The sequence below is a fragment of the Myotis daubentonii genome, chromosome 7, assembly GCF_963259705.1.
Source record: "Myotis daubentonii chromosome 7, mMyoDau2.1, whole genome shotgun sequence".
In the NCBI taxonomy this organism is placed as follows: domain Eukaryota; kingdom Metazoa; phylum Chordata; class Mammalia; order Chiroptera; family Vespertilionidae; genus Myotis; species Myotis daubentonii.
The window spans coordinates 9,197,291-9,222,220 of record NC_081846.1 but is presented as its reverse complement, the minus strand read 5'-3'; the positions used below and the strand labels follow the sequence as shown (position 1 = coordinate 9,222,220).

The following is a 24,930-nucleotide window of genomic DNA, read 5'->3' as shown; positions in this document are numbered from 1 at the left end:
CTTTCTTATTTGATCCACCATATTTTTTAAATGTGATTTTAATCAAAGACAGGGACACAACAATAGTTCTATGAATAATATGCACTGCTTGTATTTCCTTAAGTACAATCATTTTCCCTTGGCAAGGATTAAACCGGTTGTGAATAAAGAGAGAAGTAATGAGTCATGTGCCCCACAAAGTTGATTTTGTTTAAAATGAAAAGTCCTAGAAGAAAAATTCCACCTTTATGAAACTCTGAAATCGAATATGCCATAAAACGTTGAAACCACAGAGATGCACCTCAGACATTTTTTGATAACTGCTTCTGGACTGTGATGAATGTGACCAAATAGTTAAGAAAAATTATCTGGTGCAGTAACTTATCTATGAGATACAGAATATCTAGAGAACAGGATAATTGATCTCAGCTTCATCCTTATGTTTGAGGGAATGTAGCTATCACCTATATGTATTTGTTAAGTCTAAGTTGGATATACTTGGGTTCCCAGGTCATAGTTCATGGAAGGAGCTACCTGACATTGATAATTATAAAACAGAATGCTTAAAAATTGGTCTCTTACCTTTTGATATCAGATTGATGGTAGCATTTCCTGCTGCTAAAATTGGATTTAGGTCAGAAAAATCCGGCCTGCTCACCACATGTCCTCCTAAAGTCTAAATAAATAAAGGAGACACTTCTTTTTTAGCTACTCTTAGCTATTTAACAGATAAGCAATTATGCATGCAGGGATCTTGTGTAAGCTTTTAATTCTCTTCTTTGCTTCATAGAAAGATCTGGCAGAGCTTTGGGGCAGTGAAGTAGATTCGGACAATGTACGGGGAAGGGTCCGACCCCTGACTCCATTCAGACTCATTGCCTGAGAAAATAAGCCTTTCCCATGTGTAACGAGGAGCCAGCTGTCTTTGAGAACTGGCCCTAGAGTGAGTGTTCTGTAACACAGGGGAAGATGGAGACTGCAGCCCGAGGAAACTCTAAAGAACCGGGAAATGGAACTCATTTTCTAAATGTTTGCGGTGCTGCTGTGCCCAAACTGTCAATAAGGAGGACATTTGAAGGGAGCTAAGAAGGAAGATGATGAGAGGAAAACATGATCCAGAAAAAGGGATAGAAGATGCCCAAGGTGAAAACATATGGTGGATTTTGAGAATCAACAGAAAGAGCCAGAGACACCTAGGAAAATGTGCCCCCCGCCCAGCCCCACTGAACTACTCACTATGTGTGGAATGGGCAGTGGTTTGAACCAATTTTCTCTTAAATCTCAGATAATTTGGAAACCTTAATAAACTAGATAACTGGGGATGTCCAAGAATTGACATTTGGGATACACATGTTTGGAAACTGACCTCATCGCAAAGCTCTAAGAGGAGAACCATCCATAAAAGAGTATTTCAGAAAGGCAGGCTCTTGTTTACTAAACCTTGGGTAAGACACCTTTCACAGACTGTTAGAACCAGACAGGATCTTAGAGACAGTCCATTGGGTTGAATCTTAATTTTTACTTTTAAGTTCAGAGAGGAAGGGAGAGGGAGAGAGGGATAGAAACATCAATGATGAGAGAGAATCATTGATCAGCTGCCATCTGCATGCCCCCTTACTGGGGATCAAGTCCGAAACCCGGGCATGTGCTCTGACCAGGAATCGAACTGTGACCTCCTGGTTCATAGGTTGGCGCTCAACCACTGAGCCATGCTGGCCGGGCTTAATTTTTACAATGGAGAAACAGTGGCTTAAAGTGGTTTCTCCAGGATCATGCCACTCACAGGTGACAGGCTGAGATTAGAATTTGGGCCCCTTCACATTCCAGGAGCATAATCTTGTTACATAATATGCTGCTTCTCACTCTGGGCACACACATGCACACAATGTGAGCCCTCTCACTTTGGGCGCACGCACCTGCGTGCACATACATACACACACACTCACACTCATGTTGCAGAGATTTATTCAACACTGACTTGTTTGGTTTCCACTTCAGAGTGATGTTTGCTCAACTGAACAAAACTGTATGGCTGACTGTACCTATGGCCCATTTCCTATGACACTAGAGAACCTACCGCCATACTCCTGATCTGGACTCCGGCAAGCGTCCTCAGGTGCGTCCGGAGGGCACGGTAGGTCTTAGTCTTCTCCTTTGGTTGCTCCGAAACAATAAAAGCTAAGGCATCATTCAGCTGGGCGAGGCTGTAGCCTGCCCCGATTGTCACCCCTGAAAGTAAAACACTGGCATGAAACCTTAAAGGAAAAAGACACCTGGGCTGCATGGAAGCCACCTTTCAAATAGATCTTCCCTTTTCTCATTAACTGAGAATGACAGGAACCAAAGATGAAGCTCATTTCTGGCAATTTGCATTATTCCCAGATATTAGGTACCAAATTTTTTTTCTCAGTCACGTGTACAGTCATATATGCCATATACGCGAATACACATCAACCGCAGATATTTGAAATTTATTAGTTTATTTCTAATTTTGTCTTTTCCGGAATGTATTGATCAAATATAAGATCTGTAGCCAAGATTTTATAAGGTTCTTAAAAGCTCAGCAAGTGCATGTTCACGTTGCCCGCTTGCCTTCCTTCCAGAGCCGTTGCTTCCTACTGTTCCCTTGTCAGAATGAGAATAGACACCTTCCTGTGCCTCAGGTCGGTTTCCTGCAGGTGAACTCACAGGGGATGCTTTGAGTAGTGATGTCATCTAGTTTATGTATTCTTTTAAAAAATATATATTTTATTGATTTTTTTTACAGAGAGGAAGGGGGAGGGATAGAGAGTTAGAAACATCAATGAGAGAGAAACATCTTTTCAGCTGCCTCCTGCACACTCCCTACTGAGGATGTGCCCGCAACCAAGGTACATGCCCTTGACCAGGATCGAACCTGGGACCCTTGAGTCCACAGGCTGATGCTCTATCCACTGAGCCAAACCAGTAGGAGGTATTCTTAAGGGGGGCAATACTGCCCCCAAGGAGGTGAAAAAAACCTTTTCCTTTTTATGTATAAAGCTCTGATATACATACTGTACATAAAAAGATACATTGTCTGTGGTTTTAAAATTTCATGGAGAGATGATTAGAGAAAAATTTTCTATTGCCCCTCTGAAACGCAGCAATAAAGAGATTGAGAAACATTGGCTTTGATTCTGTAGGCTCTACCTCCCCAACCCTTACCCGCCCCCCCCTCACCAAGTACTTCCATAATCTTCCTTCCAAACTCCCCCCTTCCCCCGCACCAGCCTGGCTTCCCCCTGCTCCACCTCTTCCTGGGAGTGTAAGAGGTGAAAAGAATTACTGGGCAGACTGACTTCAGATTAGCAGGTCAGAAGGGAAGCGGTCAATTTTCCGTTTGATTGCTGTTTACTCACTGGGGAGAACCCTATTTTATGTAGCATTTTTAGCTCCTGTAGCCTGTTCTCCATTCAGATGCTGAGTTTTGGTAGTGGACGGTGGGATATGTTCCTCAGATAGCCTTATTTGGTGCATCATGCAAAGGAATACTTGACTAAAAGTAAGAAGAGATGGGATCTAGTCCCAACTTAACCGATTGATAGCTGTGCAAAGTTGGGAAGTTATTTCAGCCTTTAACTCTACAAATCCTTTAGGAGAACAGAGATACCAAGGCTGCCTGCTATGTGTACCTCCCAGGGCTGTCGTGAGGATAAAGAGAAATGAGATATGAAAGCACTTGCTAAATTGTTAAAAGAACGTAAAATAAATAAGGTTATTGTTCACAGCTAAACGTTCACATTTTGTAGTCTAGTTTGTGAGTGTGTGTGTGTGGGTGTAGATGAGCCTTAAACAAATTTGTGAATCAGAAAGTAATGTCTAGCGAGCTCAGTTGGTTAGCAGTGGTCGGCAAACTGCGGCTCGTGAGCCACGTGCGGCTCTTTGGCCCCTTGAGTGTGGCTCTTCCACAAAATACTGGCTCTTCCACAAAATACCGACTTCTGCGCATGGGCCACGAAGTTTCAATTGCACTGTATGTGCGCATGTGGTATTTTGTGGAAGAGCCAGACTCAAGGGGCCAAAGAGCCGCATGTGGCTCGTGAGCTGCAGTTTGCTGACCATGGGTTAGGAGCATTGTCCTGTACACCAACAGGTTGTGGGTTTGAATCCTGGTCAGGGCACATAGCTAAGTTTTGGGTTAGATTCCCTGTCCAGGCCTGTGTTTCTCTCTCTCTCTCTCTAAAATAAATGAAAACAGCCCAGCAGTGTGGCTCAGGGTTGTGTCGATCTATGAACCAGGAGATCACGGTTTGATTCACATGCTTGGGTTGCAGGCTCGATCCCCAGTAGGGGGCATGCAGGAGGCAGCTAATTAATGATCCTGTCTCATTGATGTTTCTGTATCTCCCTCTCCCTTTCTCTCTCTGAAATAAATAAAAACATATAAAAATATTTAAAAAATAAAATAAAAACACATCTTTGGGTAAAGGGGGAAAAAAAGAAAGAAAAAAAAATGATGTCTAGAAGATGCTTTCCTACCGGCCAGCCAATGTCTTAAGTCTTCTTATTAAGTGACTCTTCCCATACCTGGCTGAACTACGTGCCATCCTCCCGCCATTACGGCTCCCTTGACAATGCAGTCCTCAGTGACACAGCTGAGTGGAGTGGGTTAGTTTGAAAAAGCTCACGGAAAACACTGAGTAGATGCTCAGTAAACATTTTTTGAATGAACAAATGAGGTCAGATATTCTATGAAGTGCTCAAATCAGCCCATTGTATATAATGAACAGTCCACCAACAGCCAATCATTACATATTATTTGAAAAAGAAGGTGCATACCATTGTCCGTACTGTCCACAAAATGCAGTTCTGGAAGCCCAAATGGAGATATGAAAACTGGATGGAATTCATCTTTGAATTTAATGCCGGGTCCTCAAGGAGAAAAGCATTTAAAGCAATTAAGAAAGGAAGACAATGAGTGCTAATAGATGTTGCTTACAGAAAATCAAGAGGGAAAATGGTGACAAAAAAGACATTTGCAAAAGAAAGCAACAAAGCATTCTAAAGGCAGAGGCATCCACTAGTAAAGATGAATTGCATTTATGAGGAGTTTAAAGAGAGACACAGTGTTTGGGTTACCTAAAGAACAGACTTGAAAACACCCACCCACTGCAGTGTTCCCCATGACAAGGGGGGCCTTGGGGTACTTGGCTTTCAGCTCCAGGAGGTCGTTCAGGGCCACAGGGGTAATCCAGGTGGTCCTTTCCCCTTGAAACATCAGCCTTCTCTTGCTTGGATCTTCTGCCATCCTCTGCAGAGAAGCAAAGCCCACAGGCTTTCAGGTAAGGTTGTTGGGCTGCATGCCATGAGTATATACACTGTCCTGGGTGACCAAATGGCCCGCTGGCCATTTTAGTTTTCTGATGAGACCTAACTTCTAGGGAACAGGAAAGGGTGGCTTTGTTTGAGACCAGATTTATAAGTTTTGTGTGGGCACCACTGCATTAAACATCATAATAGGTATCTGTCCGTCAATGCCTGCATATAGAGTAGAGCAGACTCTGTGAAGAGGAGGCCGCATGGTATGATGAGTGTCTAAAGGGCCCGGCTTCTCACTCTAGTTCTGTCCCAAGAGTGACTCAGGGGGGCCTCATCTTTGGGATTAGGGTTTTTTTGTAGGATAAAAATTGCTTATAGGCAAAGTTATCCTTGAAAAACATCCCTTAAATCATCCACCAGGTATAGTGTATGTGGATGTTGTTATAATGTATATATGCACATGTGTATATCTATATCAATATGTGTGCATATAATGTTTAAATACGAGGCGTGTCCAAGTTCTCACACTCTGAGGGGTGTGCAGGGACTGAGACTCTGAGAAGCCGGTAGAATCATATCCCTCATCTCATGCTCTCTCCAGGGCACAGTTGTGGAGTAGAATGATGGGCCTATCACACTGTTTATATATTTCGCTCTCTCTCCCACCTGAGTTGAAATCACAGAGGTTAACTGTAAGAATAACTTAATTCCATCATAATAAGTATCATTTGAATTTTACTGGACCGGTTTTACAAAATGCCTTAAACGTATCTCACAGAGTAGCTGTGTGACATTGGGTACGTCACCTACAAGCTCTGAGCTCAGACCCTTCAAAGAAGGGGGTGGGACCAAAGCATCTCTGAGGTCCTGGCAGCCCCACGCCTCTAAACTATCTGCTTCAAATTATTTACAGTGGAGCTGAACAAATTCCTGGAAAGGGGTTATTATAGTGGACACAGTTCCAGCTTCTACTTTCTAAAGCTCGGTAATTCCACAGGATAATACAAAGAGGCTTACTATAGCACATTATGTAATGAAATAAAAAAAGTAAAGTGTCTTACTATCAGTTCGGGAGGGAATATAGGTTCCTGGGATGGATCCAAGGGCTGGAATTCGTCTTCATTATACAGTTTGGTACATATCTCGACAAAACAAAACAAAATGCAAGTGGAGCTTCAGAGTTACTGGGAGATGCATAGAAGTCTCTAACTGTGGGACTTCAGAGTTAGGGCCTGACCCTCTGACACCTCAGACACTAAAGGTGGGTGCCAGATCCCAGGGTGCTCCCAGTAGGATTCTCCCACCTTCAGAAGACCATGATGCTGCCCCTGGCAGCTTAACTGAGCTCCGGGCTGGCTCTTTGGTGTCAGGAGTTGGGTTTTAAGCTTCTGGCTAGGTCTCACGTGTTATTTGCTGATACGTATTTGCCATGAGCATAAAGATGCACCACGGCTTACGTCGTCTGATTAGGGGTGAGAGGGTCGGTAAACCCAGATTAGCACAGAAAGTTGCAATGGTTTTGACAGAGGACAGCCTTTTGTGGTGACTGGCCCCATGAAAGTCAGGGGCCTGCCCATTAGGGGGACTTTTGAAGGCTGTTTACGCCCTGAATTCACTGAAAAGAGTAGATAACGTGAGTACATTTGGATTTACGTGGGTATTTTTCAGTCAAATCCAACTGCAGCGGAACACCAGATACTTACCTTTTCCTGCCGACTCACAAAAGACCCTTCTTCTTGATCCATGCAACATTTTCCCGATCCTTTCATCTGACAAATAGATGATGCCTTCGGAAGGAACGCAGTTTAAAACAAAATCATTGGTTGATTCTTTAAATTCTAACCCGAGTACCAGGCAGTGCCCAGGCCCCACAGGAGGAGGTCATAGAGTGTGTCCTTGCCCTCTAGGACTCTGTAATGGGCTGGGGTGGGGAACAAGGTATTCATTGACTGAACAGCTAGATAAATGGCAGGAACGCGCACCACGCTCATGATAGGGTCTTGTTAATGGTCTCACTCAAGTCTCAGGAGAGGATGGAGAGAGTTAGAGGAATGCTTGGTCAGCAATTTAGGCTTCCCACTAAAAGCAGGGTAAATGGAGTGTAGCTGTAAGGTGGTAACTTAAAACAAAACAAAACAAAACAAAACAAAACAAAACAAAAAGGCTCTTTTTCCTTGTAAGGGTCAGACAGCGTGGATCTTTAATGAACTCATGGGAAGGCAGACTGCCTTGAAGACCTGCTACACACACATCTAAAGAAATGGAACACCTGAGTTTATCTGCATGTTAGTGTAGCTATTCTGAATTATTTGGATAATTTAAGTCCCAGACCATTTGAGCTTAATTTTCAGGACCTTTCCTGTAGACCCAAACGAGTGTCTTGGGCCTGAGTCCACTGGTCAGGGACTGCAGCTCTCAGGTGAATCATTGCATTCCTGTCTGCCCTTGTCATGTACAGACACGGCCTGCATCTGTGGCTGTTCACAGGCCACTAGTTTGCCTTCATACATGGAGACAAGGAGACCTGGGTTCTAGCTCCTGCTTTAGCACATGCTAGCTGGGTTGAGATTGTTAAGTTTGGAAAAATAAAACATGTTCCAAAGAGGTTTGTTAGATTAAATATGCAATAGGTGCGCACAGTTTTTGACACTAGGAAGAGCTAAAGTGGTGGCTTATATTTTCACTCAAGTCTCTGGGGAGGACTTGAATAAGGTAATTTCCTACAGAGTTAAGAAGGGATTTGGATTTTGTGACAACGCTATGCACAATAAAGGAACTCTCTGTAAATGTATGAATGTGGGGACCCAGAATGAGTGAAACAAAATGCCTATCTTTCTATAGATTTCATCTCCAGGAAAATAGTTACATAGCATTGGGTTGAATCATATGAAGTTGTTTTCATGGGTCAAGAATGGTGGAATATTGGCAATTGATATGGTTCAACTTAAATAGTACTTTACTCAGGATTTAAAATAAGCTAGGCTGTAGTTTGTAAAAGCTTTTTGAATTCTTCATTACTGGCCTAAAAGTAGTTTTTTTTTAAAAAAAATATTTGTAATTTGGAATTAACTTGTATACCTTGAGTTGTTTTGGTCAATCAAAACTTTATATACTTAATTTTTGCCATAAAAAATGGGTGCTGGAAAAACACCTCCCTGAGACCTCGTCAGAAGTATGTCTCCTCTTTAGGATCATAGGATACTGCGCTGGTCAGTTACTACAACTCCATGCAATCATCATGTCTTTCCAGGCTTAGTCTTCTTAAGCCTCCTCAGTGTCTTCCCTTCCTGTTCATTAATTCTCTTTCATACATGTTCCTTCAAAACTTACATACATGGCATAGAGGATATACTGAGCTTTTAATAATTTTGCTTTTCAATAGACGCAAACTCTATTGAAGAAAATGAAATATAGATTAAGAAACAATTAAATCAGCTGAAAAAATTTTATACATATTCTTTATTTTAACTTACCACGCAGAAAGTATTTCCACTTTCTATAATTGGTCGGTATCCAGTACAGCGACACAAATTACCTAATTAAGAAGAGATCAATGTTTAGCAAATGATATAGAAATATACTGCATATTTGTACTTCATGTTTTCAGTGGAAAGTTATAATAGTAATTAAATTCTGTTTTGCTTCCGAAACCAGCAAAATTGCTCTTTGGAACAGAGATGTTCTTCAAAAATAGATCTTGTACCAGACTTTACAACATAGTGTCATAGTGGCCGCTATGTGAATTACAGGCATAGAATCTGGGAGGAAATAATTCATTGCTATAAAACTGTGTATATATTTTTTTTAAAAAAAAAGAGCAAGAAAAACCACAATATATCTGATTTTTCCAAACTCTACATACTTCATTAGTGTGGGTTATTTCATTGAACAAAGATTATCAATTGTTCAAATCTATTCAGGTTTGGTCAAAATTATAATTGAAACCATAGGCCAAAGTTTTAGTACTTAGTGAGAAACTGAAAAATTTTCAGTAAAGAAGTTGTTGAGAGACAAGGAAAACTACTAGACTCTAGTAACTAGAGGATATTTCTGTATCAGTTACCATAAAATTTATGTTGAATTTTTACTTTGTTTTAGTCTACATCTTTTCATCATAAAACTGAATTTCTGTTTAGGTCTTTTTATTGAAAGGGACCAAGACCTTTCTTATAATATTCACAGATTTGCTCCTACAGCTTTCTCCTAAGAACTAGTGACCAGTTACTTTGAAACTAGGTATGTTTGTTACAGAAGACTACATTTGATAACATGACATGCTCTCTCTTTTTTTTTTTTGTAGAAAATTGTGTTTGTTCACTTAAACTTGACAGCTATTTGTTATAGAAAATTGAATTCATCACCAAGCTTATTATGATAAGTAATTGCTATCTATGACCTCTTTGATCTTATAATGAACCCAACCAGAACATAAAACTATAAAGTATCTGAAAGCCTACTCTCTTTGTATAATTAATATAAGTAGAATTCATGAATGATCCTAACAGATTAATTTAAAAATAAACAACAAAATCTTGTTCTTCCATACTACCCAGATTTCCACTTTTAGAAAAGATTCTATTGAAAGTGTTATAAACAGCCCATCTGAATGGCTTTGCAGAAGGACAACGGGCTCTATTAAGGGAGAAAGTTTTGTGATAAAACCAATATAGCCCCAATTCTTGGCCTCTTGAATGACAAATTGAAGGCAGCACTGCCTGGAAAGGACTTGGGTAAAGAGAGGTAGTAAAGAGGAAGCCCAAAGCTGTGCCACAACTTCTCTTCATGGCTGAGCCCTCCTTCTCTAGTTACTTGGCCAATTCCTATCTCAGGTCTTGCCTGCAGAAGGCCAGGAAGGCTCACCTCCAAGAGCTTCCATTATTTGCTCAGGGGTCGGCTCTGGGTGGTTCCTCAGCAGCGTGTAGATGGACATCGCCATCCCTGGGCTGCAGAAGCCACACTGTGTGCCATGACACTTGGCAAGTCTTTCCTGGGAGGAAAGGGTACATTATTTATGCACTAAGCCTTTGGTTTCCTTATCCCAGACAGGAAATAAAAGAGAGTGAGAAATAACAATTTACTTCATCCACTCTATACCAAGAATCTATGCCATGAAGATGTAGATGGGAGACCTGACTCTGGGTTCCTCTGTGTGACTTTGTCCCATGTGTCTCTTGCATGGTGCTCAACCAACTGGCTCAACATTTTTCAAACAGCATGCCCCCTGAGATGAAAGCCACATAGTTCAACTATGGCTAAACTTAAAGGACAGATATTCGATAATATTTTAATAATTATATATGGCATTAGGTGGGTACTAGACTTATTGGGGAGAAGTCAACATAACATTTACTTACTTCATCATCTTTGGGGAACCTTGGAAGTTAAATAAATGTCTAACCACTATGCTGTACACCTGAAACTGATATACTATTGAATATCAAGTGTAATTGAAAAAAATAATTATGTTAATGCAACAATGGCATATGTAACCATTAAAAAAAAGGACAGACATTGTTCTAAAGCTAAAGGGAGATGCAGCTGTGTGGTTTCAGATGTGGCATATCAACTGGCTGTAAATGTGGTGGTCAATCTTAACAACATGGTTTCTGGGGAAAAAAGCCCTGATTTGTAGTTTCTACCAATTTTAGTTGTGCAAATATTTCCAATTGGGCTGGTGTCAGGCTTCCAATGTGATGTCATTGAATGTGGATCTGGGGAGAGATGTGTAGTGGCATACTATTCTATGGCATTTCCACCCAGTAGATATAGTAGACAAATAATCTTAAGGGCATAGACAACAGTAAAATGTAGTAAAATAATTAGCAGATGATGAGTGATGATATTTATTAACTTTGTTTTTGTCATTACTTATTTAATTTTAAGTTTGTATAGTTTCATTGTTAATAATGGCTGTGTTTAAAGAATGGCTCACAAAATTCCCCAAAATTTAACAATCAGCTCTCACAAGCCAATATGAGGCTATTCCAGGGCACTACTGAACAAATCTAGCATATTGAGAGAGACCTCTGGTCAAGATGGTGGAGTAGGTAAATGCTGTGCTTGGCTTCTCCCATGATCCCATCAAAATTACAATCAAATTATAAAACAACCATCACTGAAAACCACTGAAGACTAGCTGAATGGAATTCCTACAGCTAAGGATTTAAAGAAGAGGCCACATAGTGATGGTAGGAGAGGCAAAGACACAAAACAGGCTGATCCCACACCCACCTATGATGGTTAAGAACAGGGTGGGGTACCTTGGCTATGGAGGGAGCAAGGGATCCCAGCCTCATATCCAGAGCACCAGTTGCCAGGAAAAGGAGTCCTTAAAATACTTGGCTGTGAAAATCAGCAGGGCTTCTGTCTGAGTGAGACGGAGAAGGGCTGGAGACCCAGACATCCTCTTAAAGTGCCTGAGCACAGATTTACTTACCCACAAACATTTGCCCCAAGTTCCTGCAAAGGGACAGCAGTTTGAAAAATGCCAGGGACCTAAGGACACCTGAATCATCTAGCTTCAGGTGAGGGCTGGAAGGGTGGCTCTCTCTTGGACAGAAACCCCAGAGTGCATACCATTGTTCCTTGGTTGAGCTCTCCCCCCACATAGCCATCTGGTGGACACCATTGTTCCTATGTTCAGCCCTTCTCCTGCCTGGCCTGCTAGTACAGGTAGTGGCAAATCTGAGTCTCCAATTAATTTGACTAACACTGTTCACCCCACCCTAGTGATTTACTAAGAACCTGCCCTACCCAACTATGCACAAGCCTGAAACCTCTTTAAAGTGACAGGTCTCGGCCTACCCTGTGGACTTTCTTAAAATTTCTTAGAGATACACAAACTCTAGACAAGTAGCATCTGGCCCCAGCATGCCTCATACCTCTGGCACAAGTGGCAGCTGGCCTCGGTTTGCAGCCTAGCCTTTCCCAGGCACCTCCAGGTCCAGCACAGGTGGCAACCATCTGCAGATCACTTTGTAGCTTCTACCTGGTGGCCTTGGGCCAGGCACAGCAAGTGACTTGGTCTGCACCAGAGTTCCTCCCAAGAGGTCCCAGAACCATCATACCTGGTTTTAGACCACACCGGAACACCAACCAATTAGCTACACAAACCACAGACCCAAAGGGTGGCCAGTGCAGGCACTAGAATCTTGCTAAAGCAAAACCACTCCATGGAATCAGCCCCTGAAAAACAGCTTGTCTGCTATAGTCACAGACACTCCTCATAGCCAGTTAACTTGGGGTCAGTTTGTCCCACTGACATTGCCACAGCAACGAAAGCTCAACTATAATAGGAGGGCACATACAACCCACTCGGGTGATGAAGGAGAATGCCTCGCTGGGACCCACAGGACACCTAACTCTGCCAAGACCAGGAGGTGTAACAGATTCACCTAAAACAGAAACAAACACAAAGAATCAGCCAAAATGGCTGGGGAAACAAAGAAAAATGTCCCCAATGTAAGAATGGGACAAAACTTCAGAAAAAGAGCTCAACAAATGGAGACAAGTAATCTACCAGATGCAGAGTTTAAAACACTGGTTATAAGGATGTCCTATGAACTTAGGGGAAGAGTGGATGAATTTAGTGAGAACTTCAACAAAGAGATAAGAAACATAAGAATGGCAATCAGAAAACATAAAAAAAGAATCAGTTAAAAATACAATTACTGAAATGAGGACTGTATTTGTTAACATGACATGCTAATTTGAAAAAAATATATGCAGCCCTATGTTCATTGCAGCAATATTTACAATAGTCAAGATATGGAAACAACGTGAGTGTCCATCAATGAACGAGTGCATAAAAAATTGTACAGAATCAATATATGCAAAGTAGGAAGATAGTGGCCTTAGGTAAATGCCTAAACTCATCGTCTCCCACAACCACATCAAAATCACAACTAAAATACAGAATAACTATTATCCAGAACCGCTGGAAAGCTGGATGAATGGAAGTCCTACAACTAGAGAAGTAAAGAAGAAAGCACACTGAGACTGGTAGGAGGTGCAGAGGCGCAGAATGAGCTGGTCTGGCACCCACGTGGGCCACTTTTTTAATCATCTCTTCAGAGGCCGCCCAGAGGAGCAAGGGGTCCCAGCCCCACACCAGTCCCCCAGCCCAGGATTCCAGAGTTGGGAAGAGAAATTCCTACAGGCAGTAAAAATTACAGGCTGTAAAAACCAGTGCGGATTGGGGCTCAGTGACACAGAGGCTGCTGGAGACCCTGCTGATCCTCTTAAAAGGCCAGCACCACAAACTGAACTTACAAGGTCTTGCTTCCTCTGAGCTCCAGCACCAGGGCGAGGCTCTGGGGAACACAGACTCATACCAGGAGGAACTGGATTGTCTGGTATCAGGACAGGAACTCAGGACGGCTTCCTCCCATATGGAGGTGCTGCAGGGATCATTGTTCCTGTGCTAGGACCTCTGAGTCAGGACTGACTGGCAGCCATTTCTGTTTGCTCCACCCTGGTGATTCCCTAAGACCCTGCCTCATCCAATTTACAACCCCACTCAAACTGCAAGCAGCAGCTTTTATATATGAATGGCCTGTCCTTGCTCTGTTAAAAATCTCAAACAAGCTGCAGCTGAGTCAGGAAGCCCCAAACCTATCAATAAAAGGCCCAAAACCTGGCACCAGCACCAGCCTGCCTTGCTTTACAGCTGGGCCTTGTCTGGGCACTTCCAAATCTGATACAAAGAGAAGAAATCTGCAGATCTCTCTGTAGCTCCTGCTGGGTGGCCCTAGGCAGTGGCTGACTTTGCACCTCCCTGGAGACCCAAGAACCAGTGTACCCAGTGGTCAGTGTCAGCCTATACCAGATTACAGCTCTACACACCCATAAGCAATACACTCAAGGGCAGATTCAGTGAGCACCAAAGCCCCACTGCAGCAAGTCCTGCTCCAAAGGGTGTCTCCTGAACAGCAACTCTCCCACTGCAGTTGCAGCTGATCCTCACAGCCTATTGGCCTGGAGGTCAATTCCTCCCAGTGACACCAACAGCAATCAAGTCTCAACTACAACGAAACTGCACCTAGATATCCCAGCTCAGGTGGCCGGGGAGGCTGAGCCACTGGGCCCTATATAACACTTGCTACACAAGGTCACTCTACCAACTCAAGGAGACATAGCAGCTCTACCCAATACATAGAAACAAACACAGGGAAACAGCCAAAATGTGGAGACAAAGAAAGATGTCACAAATGAAAGAAATGGAAGAAACAAACTACTGGATATAGAGTTCAAAACTATGGTTATAAGGTTATTCAAGAATCTTCTAGAAACCGCCAATGGACTTAGTGAGACTTTCAAGGATCTTAATGAGAATGCCAAAAAAAAAAAAAAAATGGGAAAGGATCCTCATAGGGAGTAAAAATCCTATATAATAAAAGTCTAATATGCTAAGTAAAAAAGAAAAAAGGAAAAGGACCAGTCAGAAATTAAGCATACACTGTCTGATATAAAGAATAATATACAGGGATTCAACAGTAGAGTAGAGGAGTCTGAGAATCAAACCAACAATTTGAAATATAAGGAAGCAAAAAACACTCAACAAGAAGAGCAAAAAGAATCCAAAGATATAAAGATAATGCAAGGAGCCTCTGGGACAACTTCAAGCATACTAACATTCACATTATGGGTGTGCTAGAAGAAGAGAGAAAGCAAGATATTGAAAACCTACTTGAAGAAATAATGACAGGAAACTTCCCCTACCTGGTGAAAGAAATAAACTTACAAGTCCAGGAAGCACAGAGAGTACCAGACAAGAAGAACCCAAAGAGGACCACTCCAAGACACATCATCATTAAAATGCCAAGGGCTAAAGACAAAGAGAGAATTTTAAAAGCAGCAAGAGAAAAGCAGTTAGTTACCTACAAGGGAACGTTCATATGACTGTCAGCTGATTTCACAACAGAAACTATGCAGGTCAGAAGGGAGTGGCAAGAAATATTCAAAGTGATGAATAGCAAGGACCTACAACCAAGATTACTTTATCCAGCAAAGCTATCATTTAAAATTGAAGGTCAGATAAAGAGCTTCACAGACAAGAAAAAGCTAAAGGAGTTCATCACCACCAAACCAGTATTATATGCAATGCTGTTAGGTAGTCTTTAAGAAGAGGAAGAAGAAGAAAAAGGTAAAGATAAAAATTAGGAACAACAAATACATATCTATCAACAAGTGAATTTAAAAATCAAAATAAACGAATAAGAAATCTAATGAACAGAATAAACTTGTGAATAAAATAGAATCAGAGGCATGAAAATGGAACAGACTGACGATTCTCAGAGGGAAGGGGAGTTGGGGGGTAGGAAGTGATTAAACAAAGATCTTATATGCAGATATGCATCACCTATGGACACAGATAAGAGGATGGCGAAGGCCTGTGGGAGATGGGAACCAGGTGGAGGGGGCGGGGGCGGGGGAAAGAGGGACATCTGTAATAATCTCAGCAATAAAGATTTAAAATTTTTTTAAAAGGCCATGGTACAGTGGAATATTACTTGGCCTTAAAAAAAGATAAAATATTACCATTTGGACAACAGATGAACATAGAGGGTATTATGCTAAGTGAAATAAGCCAGTCAATGAAGGAAAAATACCACATGATCTCACTCATTCATGGATAATAGAGACCATTATAAACTTTTGAACAATAATAGATACAGAGGCAGAGCTGCCTCAAACAGATTGTCAAACTGCAACGGGAAGGCCGGGGAGGGTGGGGGTGCAGGAGGTAGGGGGGTAAGAGATCAACCAAAGGACTTGTATGCATGCATATAAGCATAACCAATGGACATAAGACACCGGGGGATAGGGGAGGCTAGGGGACTGTCTAGGGCGGGGGGAAAAAATGGACACATATGTAATACCCTTTTTAATACTTTAAGCAATAATAAAAAAAAAAAGATTTAAAATTTTTTTAAAAGGCCATGGTACAGTGGAATATTACTTGGCCTTAAAAAAGATACAATCTTACCATTTGGACAACAGATGAACGTAGAGGGTATTATGCTAAGTGAAATAAGTCAGACAGAGAAAGACAAATACCATATGTTCTCACTTCTATGTGAAATCTAAAGAACAAAATAAACAGACAAACAAAACAGAAGCCAACTCATGAATACAGAGAACAAACTGATAGTTGCCAGATGGGAGCGGGGTTTGGGGGGCTGGGTGAAAATGGGGAAGGAATTAAGAAGTACAAACTGGCAGATACAAAATGGTCATGGGGATGTAAATACATCATAGGGAATATAGTCAATAATATTATAATAACTGTATGGTGCCAGCTGGTACCAGACTTACCAGGGGGATCACTTCATAAGTTATATTAATGCCAAACCACTATGTTTTACACCTGAAACTAATGTAGTACTGATTGTCAAGTGTGATTTTGAAAGATGACTGGAGAGAAAGAAATCTGATAGGCTGCAGCATTAGGTGCTTCCATGACTGTTAAGGTGATGAGTCAGGTATGAGGTAGGATCTTAATAAGATCAAAAAGTCATTAAGATTATGGTTGAAAGACATGCACTATAACCAAATACCCATCCATGGTAACAACTGTCAGAGGACACTCTTAGCCTCTATGCTCCAAGCACAGTTTCTGAAGGGAAAGAATGTCAAGGGAAAATATGGCTATTTATAATTTTCTTTCTATACACTGCTTTTAAAACAACTTCTGCAGCAGTTCCTATGCTACTATATGAAAATAGCATTGCCATTTCTTCAAAAAGTCCTGTAAACTTTAGTAAACACGTTGTCATTTTAGCTGTGTTTTATTGCCACCTGGCCGCTCAGTTTCTCCTGAGACATTTGGTGAGTGTGGGGAGTATTTGTACACAAATTAGCCTCTCATTCAGAGTTCAGTATTTTGAATGTGGTAGACAACCAGTTATCTTCTATATAATCTTCTGATTTTCTGTCTCATTTTCTTTTCTCATAAGACTGAACTATCCTTGTTTTAGTTTAGGGCAAAGATGGGGCTGAGAAGCTAAGTAAGATGTATTAAAATTAATGAAGAAATCTTGGTTTATACACCAATTTTTGAAACGATCCCTAGCTACGAAGCATGGAATCTAACAAAGTTCAAATTTAAAAACACAAAGGATTTCACAGTTGGTGACCTATTTAGAGTACATGGGACTATGTGGGGTACCTATACCAATACCTGGTCCCAATCAGAGTACACTCTTACCTGCACGGGGTGAATCCTGGTTTTGATGCTTCCTATACCTTCTACCGTGGTGACAGCAACCCCATACAGAGAACAGATGGGCACCAGGCATGCGGTAACTGGATAATGACTGTGATAGAATTGTGTAAAGAGAACACCTGGGAATCATAGGGATGGGTAACATAATTCAGGGACTAATGTCGGTCCAGGAGAATCACAAAACTGTATTTCCATGAGAATACAGAGAACTCTCTATATAAAACCATAAATTTCTGGAAGTGTTCAAGAAAGAACCTACATGTGGCTGGTGTAGGATATTAAAAAGAAATGGAAAAATAGAATAAGGAAGCGTTTTGTGTAGGGCCTCCCAGAGACCCTCAATTCTCTATTTTCCCCCCTCATTCTAGGGGAAAAAAAACTTTTTACTGATCATAAGATGACATATTGACTTATATAAACCACCATGGGTTAGTTAAGCCCAATGATTCCCAGCCATGCAAAGCTTTTTAAAATACAAATATTCTGGTTGCACACTAGCCTGGTTAAATATAATCTGATGGGAAGAAAGTCCATGGGAAAGATCTGGAACTTAGGAAGCTGCAGGGAGAGCAGGCCCAGAGCTGTGTGAGTGCCATAGACACTTGGGGAGAGGAGAGTAGTGAATATGGACAACAAAGTGGGAGGCTCCACATCCTTCCCAGATGTACCCAAGCATGGCCCTGGCCAACACAAAGGATACCGGATCTTCTTGGTCTTGGGGTCATATCTTGACACCATGACAGTGCAGGAGCCACAGCCTCCACTCCCACAGCCGTACTTGGTGCCTGTGAGGCAGACTGGAAAGAAGCGAGTCAAGGAAAAGAGGGGCCCAGGCCCCCTTGCTTTTGTTGTTTAAGTATGTTTTTCTTGATTCCAGAGAGAGGAAGGGAGAGGGAGAGAGAGATAAAAGCGTCAACAATGAGAGAAAATCATTGATCCTCCTGCACACCCTCTACGGGGGATTGAGCCTGAAACCCCGGCATGTGCACTGACTGGGAACCGTAACCTCCTGGTTCATGGGTCAACACTCAACCACTGAGCCACACAGGCTGGGGCCCTTTGCTTTTTACACTCTTTTCCTCAGATGCCGACAAGTAACATGTTCTCTTGAGTTCCTTGCTCAGAGTTCCACTTTTGCATGTAAAGGAGCTCATTGATAAAGGTGAGAAGGAGTTTTCTTTCTTTCTCAAATGCATTTCTAAATGCAAATTTTTTCATATTTTGGAAGATAATAAGATGGCACTCCCAAAGGGACTAGGGCAACACTTTGCAACTCAACACAGTACCATTTCTACAGCACACCATCTGGATACATGAACGCTACAGAGAGCCTCGTGCCTGTTAGATCAGGGTGTGTGTCCAAATGAGGAAGGGAAAAGCCTGTTAAATACAGAGTTGTGGACAATGGACTCTGGACTCAGGTTACGTTATTGCTGTGGAGGTGGTGTGTATGCAAAACTTAGAAAAATCCCCCTGGGAAACTTGCCTTTCTCTGACTCAGCAATGCAATGCTTTTACCTTCTTAAGGATGAGGAACTATTAATTTAATAACCATGGTTCCTGAGCTAGTCATGTCAACAACCACTGTGTACTTTTCCTCTGTCAAACATTTGCATATTTCCACAGAGGGAGAACAAATAACTTACATAACCCCCCTGCGTTATGTTCTGTAAGAATCTGCTAGAATTGGCTTGGGACCTTTTCTGGTTGAGGTTTAAGAAGGATTTCATGGGTGGAGATCATAAATGACTTGGGTAGAGGTAGAGACTAACTTCATCTTAGAGGCGGCTGCACAAAGAGATGTAATTCTGGGCTGGGTCAGTACACCCCTGGAGTGAAACAGCTTTGTGATGCATGTGTTAACATTGCCTTGAGTGAAAAAGCAAAAAGTTGGTGCAACCAGCTGCTTTGTCCTTCGGTCACCAAACAGCTAGTTTGATGCTTCCTTCTTCCACCCCCACCAGAGGTGCCTGCCTCAAACAGTTCCTTCCATATGTTGTCAGTTCATCCTAAAGCTCATCATTAAGTAGGTTGCCAGGTGAAAAACAGGGGGTGGGCAAAAGTAGGCCTATAGTGGTGAATACATGAAACACAGAGTTTATTCTTGTATCATTATTTATTAATTATTGTATGATTTTCTTCTAGCCAATATATCTGCCCCTATCCCACTCATTATTCCAGGAAAACAAACACACAAAAGCAAACAACAGGCCAAATCCTCCCTCACTGGCTCTGCCATCTCCCATTTACGCAGCGTAAGAATCTCACTGTTGGTCAGCACACCCTACCACTTCCCTTTGTATCACTTCTAAATTCACTACAGACTGCTCTGAGCTTTCTCTAGACCTCCTAAGTGAAGAAATTCATCTGTATTAGGAGCAAGCTGAAAATGCATGGACTCCCAAGGAAACATGGCCGGAAGCCGCTCTAGGCAGAATTACCTCAGTCTCCCATTCCCATCTCCCTAGTGTCCTCTTCTGTTCATTCTTCCTGATGCCTAACTGCATAAAGAAGTCATTCTAAGTAAATGTGTTTCACCTGAGACTTCCAGGCCCCAACCTCTGATTACAGAGCCAATATTTCTGGGATGGAGGCAGAGGCTTATTATTTTAAAAATATGTTTTTATTGATTTTTAGAGAGAGAGGAAAGGAGAGGGAGAGAGAACAAGAAACATCAGTGATGAAAATCATTGATTAGCTGCCTCCTGCACGCTCCCTATTGGGGATTGAGCCCCCAAATGGGCATGTGCCCTGACCCAGAATCTACAGGTGACCTCTTGGCTCCTGGGTAGATGCTCAACCACTGAGCCACACCTACTGGGCCAGAGGCTCATTTTTAACTTGTTTCTCAAGTGGGTGATTTGCATGAATATTCATGGATAACCACAAATACTGGATTTTCTGCCAGAGTTAGCACCCCATGTGCCTACATTAGCACTGGCCTACTGCACTTTTCACAGGACTCCCATGGCCCCTTCCAAGGCCTTGTACCTAATTTACATTGCTAATTTTATATTTTTTTCCTGAAAGCAGGTCTCCAATATTATAAAAACTTCAGGCTCCCACAAAACCCCAATTTGCTGCTGCCTTGGGGCCTGACTTAGGTGTCATTGCCAGAATGGGACCCAGTCACACAAGAAACCAAATGTGGGGGAGCCATCTCCATCTTTCTTTCACTATTTCACTCCTTCCCAAGGTCACAGCCTCCCACAGCATCATCCCGTTCATCCCAGCTGCCAAGCCCACATCTGCTGGGGTGAGTTCTTGGATCTCTTGCTTATCTTCTCCCTCCCCACTTCCTGGCCTGGTTCAAAGCAACCTAATCTTCAAGGCCAGGTAATGCACCAGGAGAGCGAATGGCCCACAGCTACTTGGGGCGAGGAGAGTGTGCCATTTTAAGGCAGCTTGATCTCTGTGAGATCCTGGCTGTAGTGCAGAACAGGAAAATGCGATGTGTTCACTGTCCCACCACGGAAGCCCTAACACTTCCTGCCATTCTTGCAACTCACAGATTTTACCAAGCACAAGGTGTTCAGGGGCAAGATGGAAGACATAGCCTCTTCCCTCAGCCTAGTTAGGGAGGCAGTCAGTAAAGGGGTGACAGCAAGTATCATAGGGCACTCACGTTGGGCTTGGGAGGGAAGGAAGAGACAAGGGTTGAACAGGAGTTTGCTTGGCAAATGGAAGGCTTGGGGGGTGGGGTGGTGGTGATAGTCCAGTCACCTGTACAGTTCCTGGAATAGTGAGTGGAATAGGGACAGATTATATTGAGAGAGGAGTAAAATGATGGGGTGGGAAACTACATTGCAAGGGGTTCAATAGAAAAGGTGGCATCCGGCACACATCATTTATTAGATAACTTTGGCAAGGGAAGATCAGGGAGAAATAAAGTCGTGTATTGGGGTGTGTATGTTGGGAGGCAGACAGACAGGTATAGGGCCATCATCACGCCCTCGTGCTACCCCCTTTATAGTTGCCCCCAAATCAAGAAATGCTTTTTAATCTTTATGGAAGTTCTACTGGAGGCCTGGGAGGAGTGAGAGGTGAAGGAAGCTCTAGATCCAGGTGGAGATCTGGGAGGGCATCAGCCAGACTTTGGAATTTTGAAATGTTTATAAAACCTTGTTTTCTTCAATAAGGTTTATGAAAAGGCATACGCGACGAGTCAATGAAATGTGCTTGTGGGAAACCATTGTCAGGGACATGCTGCACTGAGCAATTGACTGGGCGTTTTCACCTTCACACTCCTGAACGTGAAGCCGCCATCCGAGTGACCATGGGCCTCAGAAGTCATGAAATTATTTTCCAAAGCTGTTCCCAGTGGACCCTCGTGGTTCCCTGGAGGGGTCTTTTGGTTGTGTGCTCAGATGAAAAATACAACAAATAAAGTACACATCTATCACCTCTGGATGCATTCTCTGAACTCCAACCAGACGCTACAAATTGGACACCAGGTGATTGACCTAGAACAAATACAAGGTGACTTTCTTCAGAAGTCTTAACATGCTCACTGTTTACCACCCAATCCAGACGGATCACAGAGAAACATAAGGATACGGACTTTCCTCAGGTAGAACAGCAGGTTCATTTCAGGATCGGCGCTCTTCTCTACGACCTGCAGTGTGGAACGAGAGGAGGACTTTAGGGAGAGAACACCAGAACTGTGGCAAGTCTACCTGCTGTTTAGGGGCATGTTTCTGACAGGTGATGATGTCCAAAGACTAAACAACAGCAAAGGGAACACAATACTTGGAACCAGAATTTTGAAAAAATGATGGAGCATTATTTTAATGCCTCTGGATTTTGTAATACATATGACAAGTATAAATTCTGGGTTGTTTTTCCTTAGAATTATCTAGGGTAATGGATACACAGGTTCCAAAATCGATCAAGGTAACTAGTGGCTACAGAAAGCCACAAAACAGGTTAGCTGGAGAAGATTTTCTAAGGGAGTCATAAGATCATAAGTGAGTGTGTTTAAGGGAGACACCCCTGTCTTCTCCATCCTTCCACAGTGAAATGCAGGAAAGAGCAGAGGGAGCATCAATCTCTGTTCTATCTCTCACATTGCATTTCAAGCTGTTACCGCCAATAGGTCAAAGTTGACACATGCAATGAGAGCTGTCTGCCCTCCCTGCCCAAGCAGCTCCCTGGTTAGGTACAGTCATGCAACATTAGCGAGAACTGGAGAGAAAGTCACCTGGAAAGGTAGCACTGAGGACATTATTCTACTAAAAGTGCTTATATTTTTATCACCCCAGGAAAACAACAACAAGCCACATTATTTTTAATAAATGCCTCATATTTCCAAGCTTCCTTCTGTGTCCTCAGAGGATCTGAAGAGCCAGAGATAAGATCAGCACCCATTATGACATGGGAGGATCAAAGCCCAAACGAAGTAGGAGAAAACAAGATTAGATGTTGGGAACTTAATGAAAGGATGCTAACTGCAATTCTGACATCTCAAATACATAGCACTCCCAGCCATTTAAAATAAATATTTCAGCCCTGTCATAGTGGCTCAGTGGTTGAGTATTGACCTGTGAACCAGGAGGTCACGGTTCCATTCTGGTCAGGGCACATGCCTGGGTTGTAGGCTCCATCCCCAGTAGGGGGAGTGCAGGAAGCAGGCAATCAATGATTTTCTCTCATCATTGATGTTTCTCTCTCTCTCTCTCTCTCTCTCTCTCTCTCTCTCTCTCTCTCTCCCTCCCCCCCTCATTTTCTCTCTGAAATCAATAAGAATATATTTTAAAAATAAATAAATATTTCCATAATCATATGAAAAATTCTGGTCATACCGTCAGTTACACTCATAAAATTGTACTCGTAAATACATATCTATCAACAAGTAAATCTAAAAATCAAGTGAGTAAATAATCTGATGAACAGAATAAACTGGTGAATACAGTAGAATCAGGGGCATAGAAAGGGAGTGGACTGACAATTCTCGGGGGGAAAGAGTTGTGGGGGGTGCGTGAAGAGACTGGAAAAAAATTGTACACCTATGGATGAGGACAGTGGGAGGGGGGTAAGGGCAGAGGGTGGGGTGGGAACCGGATGGAGGGGAGCTATGGGGGGAAAAAAAGAGGAACAACTGTAATAATCTGAACAATAAAGATTTAATTTTAAAAAATTGTACTCGTACCTTCTGTTTCCTCTGGTACTTTATAGACACATAGGAAATGATTTCTTTTTACTAAGTATATGAATAAAGGAGCAACTTTACCAAGATCTAGAGATAAGCAAGGGAGAACCATAATGAAAGAACATTTTACACCCATCAGATTAACACACTTTAGCAAGTTTGATTGTATCTAGTGTTGCCACATCGTAGATTAGCAAATCGTATATTTATATTGGGAAGAAGGCAGCCTTTATCATACAATGAACTGTTGGAAAATGTAACTTGTGCAGGATTCCTGGAAAGCCACCTGGCAGAACCTGAGACATTGGCATGCCTTAATTTCACTTAGAGATTTTCCTGCCAGTGTTGGTAAGGAAATACATGGTAGGGTGTTCACTGCATGTAGTGGGGAATTGGAAGCATCCCATGTGTCTATCACTGGGGGACTGGATAAGCAGGATGTCCACAGCCTGGAGAACTCTACATGCAGAAATAATCAGCCAGGTGCTCAAAAAGCAACATGGATAGATCTCTTTTGAGTCACAAAAGAAATGGAAGGAGATGTATACGTCTTGTGAAGTAAATCACAACTTCACTTGGGTAACTTAAGAATATAAACACACTCATGCAAAGCCAAACACTGTACAGTTGAACCTTGAACAATGTGGGATTAGGGGGCTGATCCCCCTGCATAGTTGAAAATTCATATATAACTTCTGACTCCTCCATAACTTAACTATTAATAGGCTACTGTTGACTAGAAGCCTTACCAATAACATAAGCAGTCAATTAACACATAGTTTGTATGTTATATATACACTAGAGGCCTGGTGCATGAAATTCATGCAGGGGAGGTGTGTTCCCTCAGCCCAGCCTGCATCCTCCCCAATCTGGGACCCCTTTGGGGGATGTCCAACTGCCACTTTAGGCCCAATCCCTGGAATTGGGTCTAAACTGGCAGTTGGACATCCCCCTCACAGTCCTGGATTGCTGGCTCCTAATTGCTCACCTGCCTGCCTGCCTGGTTGCCTCTAACTGCCCCCCATGCTGGCCTGGTCACCCCTAACTGCCTCCAGCTGCTGGCTAGATTGCCCCCAACTGCCCCCCCTGTCAGCCTGGTCACCTGCAACTGCCCACCTCTACTAGCCTGGTCTCCCCTAACTGCCCCCCCTGCCGGCCTAATAGCCCCCAACTGCACCTGCCACCAGACTGGTCACCCCTAACTGCCCCCCCCCCCCCGCTGGCCTGGTCACCCTAAACTTCCCCCCGCTGCCAGCCTGGTCACCCCACGCAGCCTGCTTGTTCAGTCATTTGGTCG

At 42.6% G+C, this 24,930-nt stretch overlaps 1 protein-coding gene across 1 annotated transcript in view; it reads right to left on the bottom strand.

Moving 5' to 3' along the window:
* LOC132238105 (aldehyde oxidase 4-like) overlaps nt 1–24,930 on the bottom strand; it is a 73,148-nt gene that overhangs the window by 46,405 nt on the left and 1,813 nt on the right. Inside the window, exons 2-12 of the mRNA XM_059702693.1 lie at nt 22,043–22,100; nt 18,186–18,282; nt 17,468–17,576; nt 10,120–10,246; nt 8,733–8,794; nt 6,963–7,046; nt 6,321–6,401; nt 5,107–5,251; nt 4,780–4,872; nt 2,057–2,208; nt 562–655 (exon numbers count right to left, since the gene is read on the bottom strand). Of these exons, the coding sequence (XP_059558676.1) occupies nt 562–655; nt 2,057–2,208; nt 4,780–4,872; nt 5,107–5,251; nt 6,321–6,401; nt 6,963–7,046; nt 8,733–8,794; nt 10,120–10,246; nt 17,468–17,576; nt 18,186–18,282; nt 22,043–22,100 (1,102 nt within the window). The remainder of the gene's footprint in view (nt 1–561; nt 656–2,056; nt 2,209–4,779; nt 4,873–5,106; nt 5,252–6,320; nt 6,402–6,962; nt 7,047–8,732; nt 8,795–10,119; nt 10,247–17,467; nt 17,577–18,185; nt 18,283–22,042; nt 22,101–24,930) is intronic.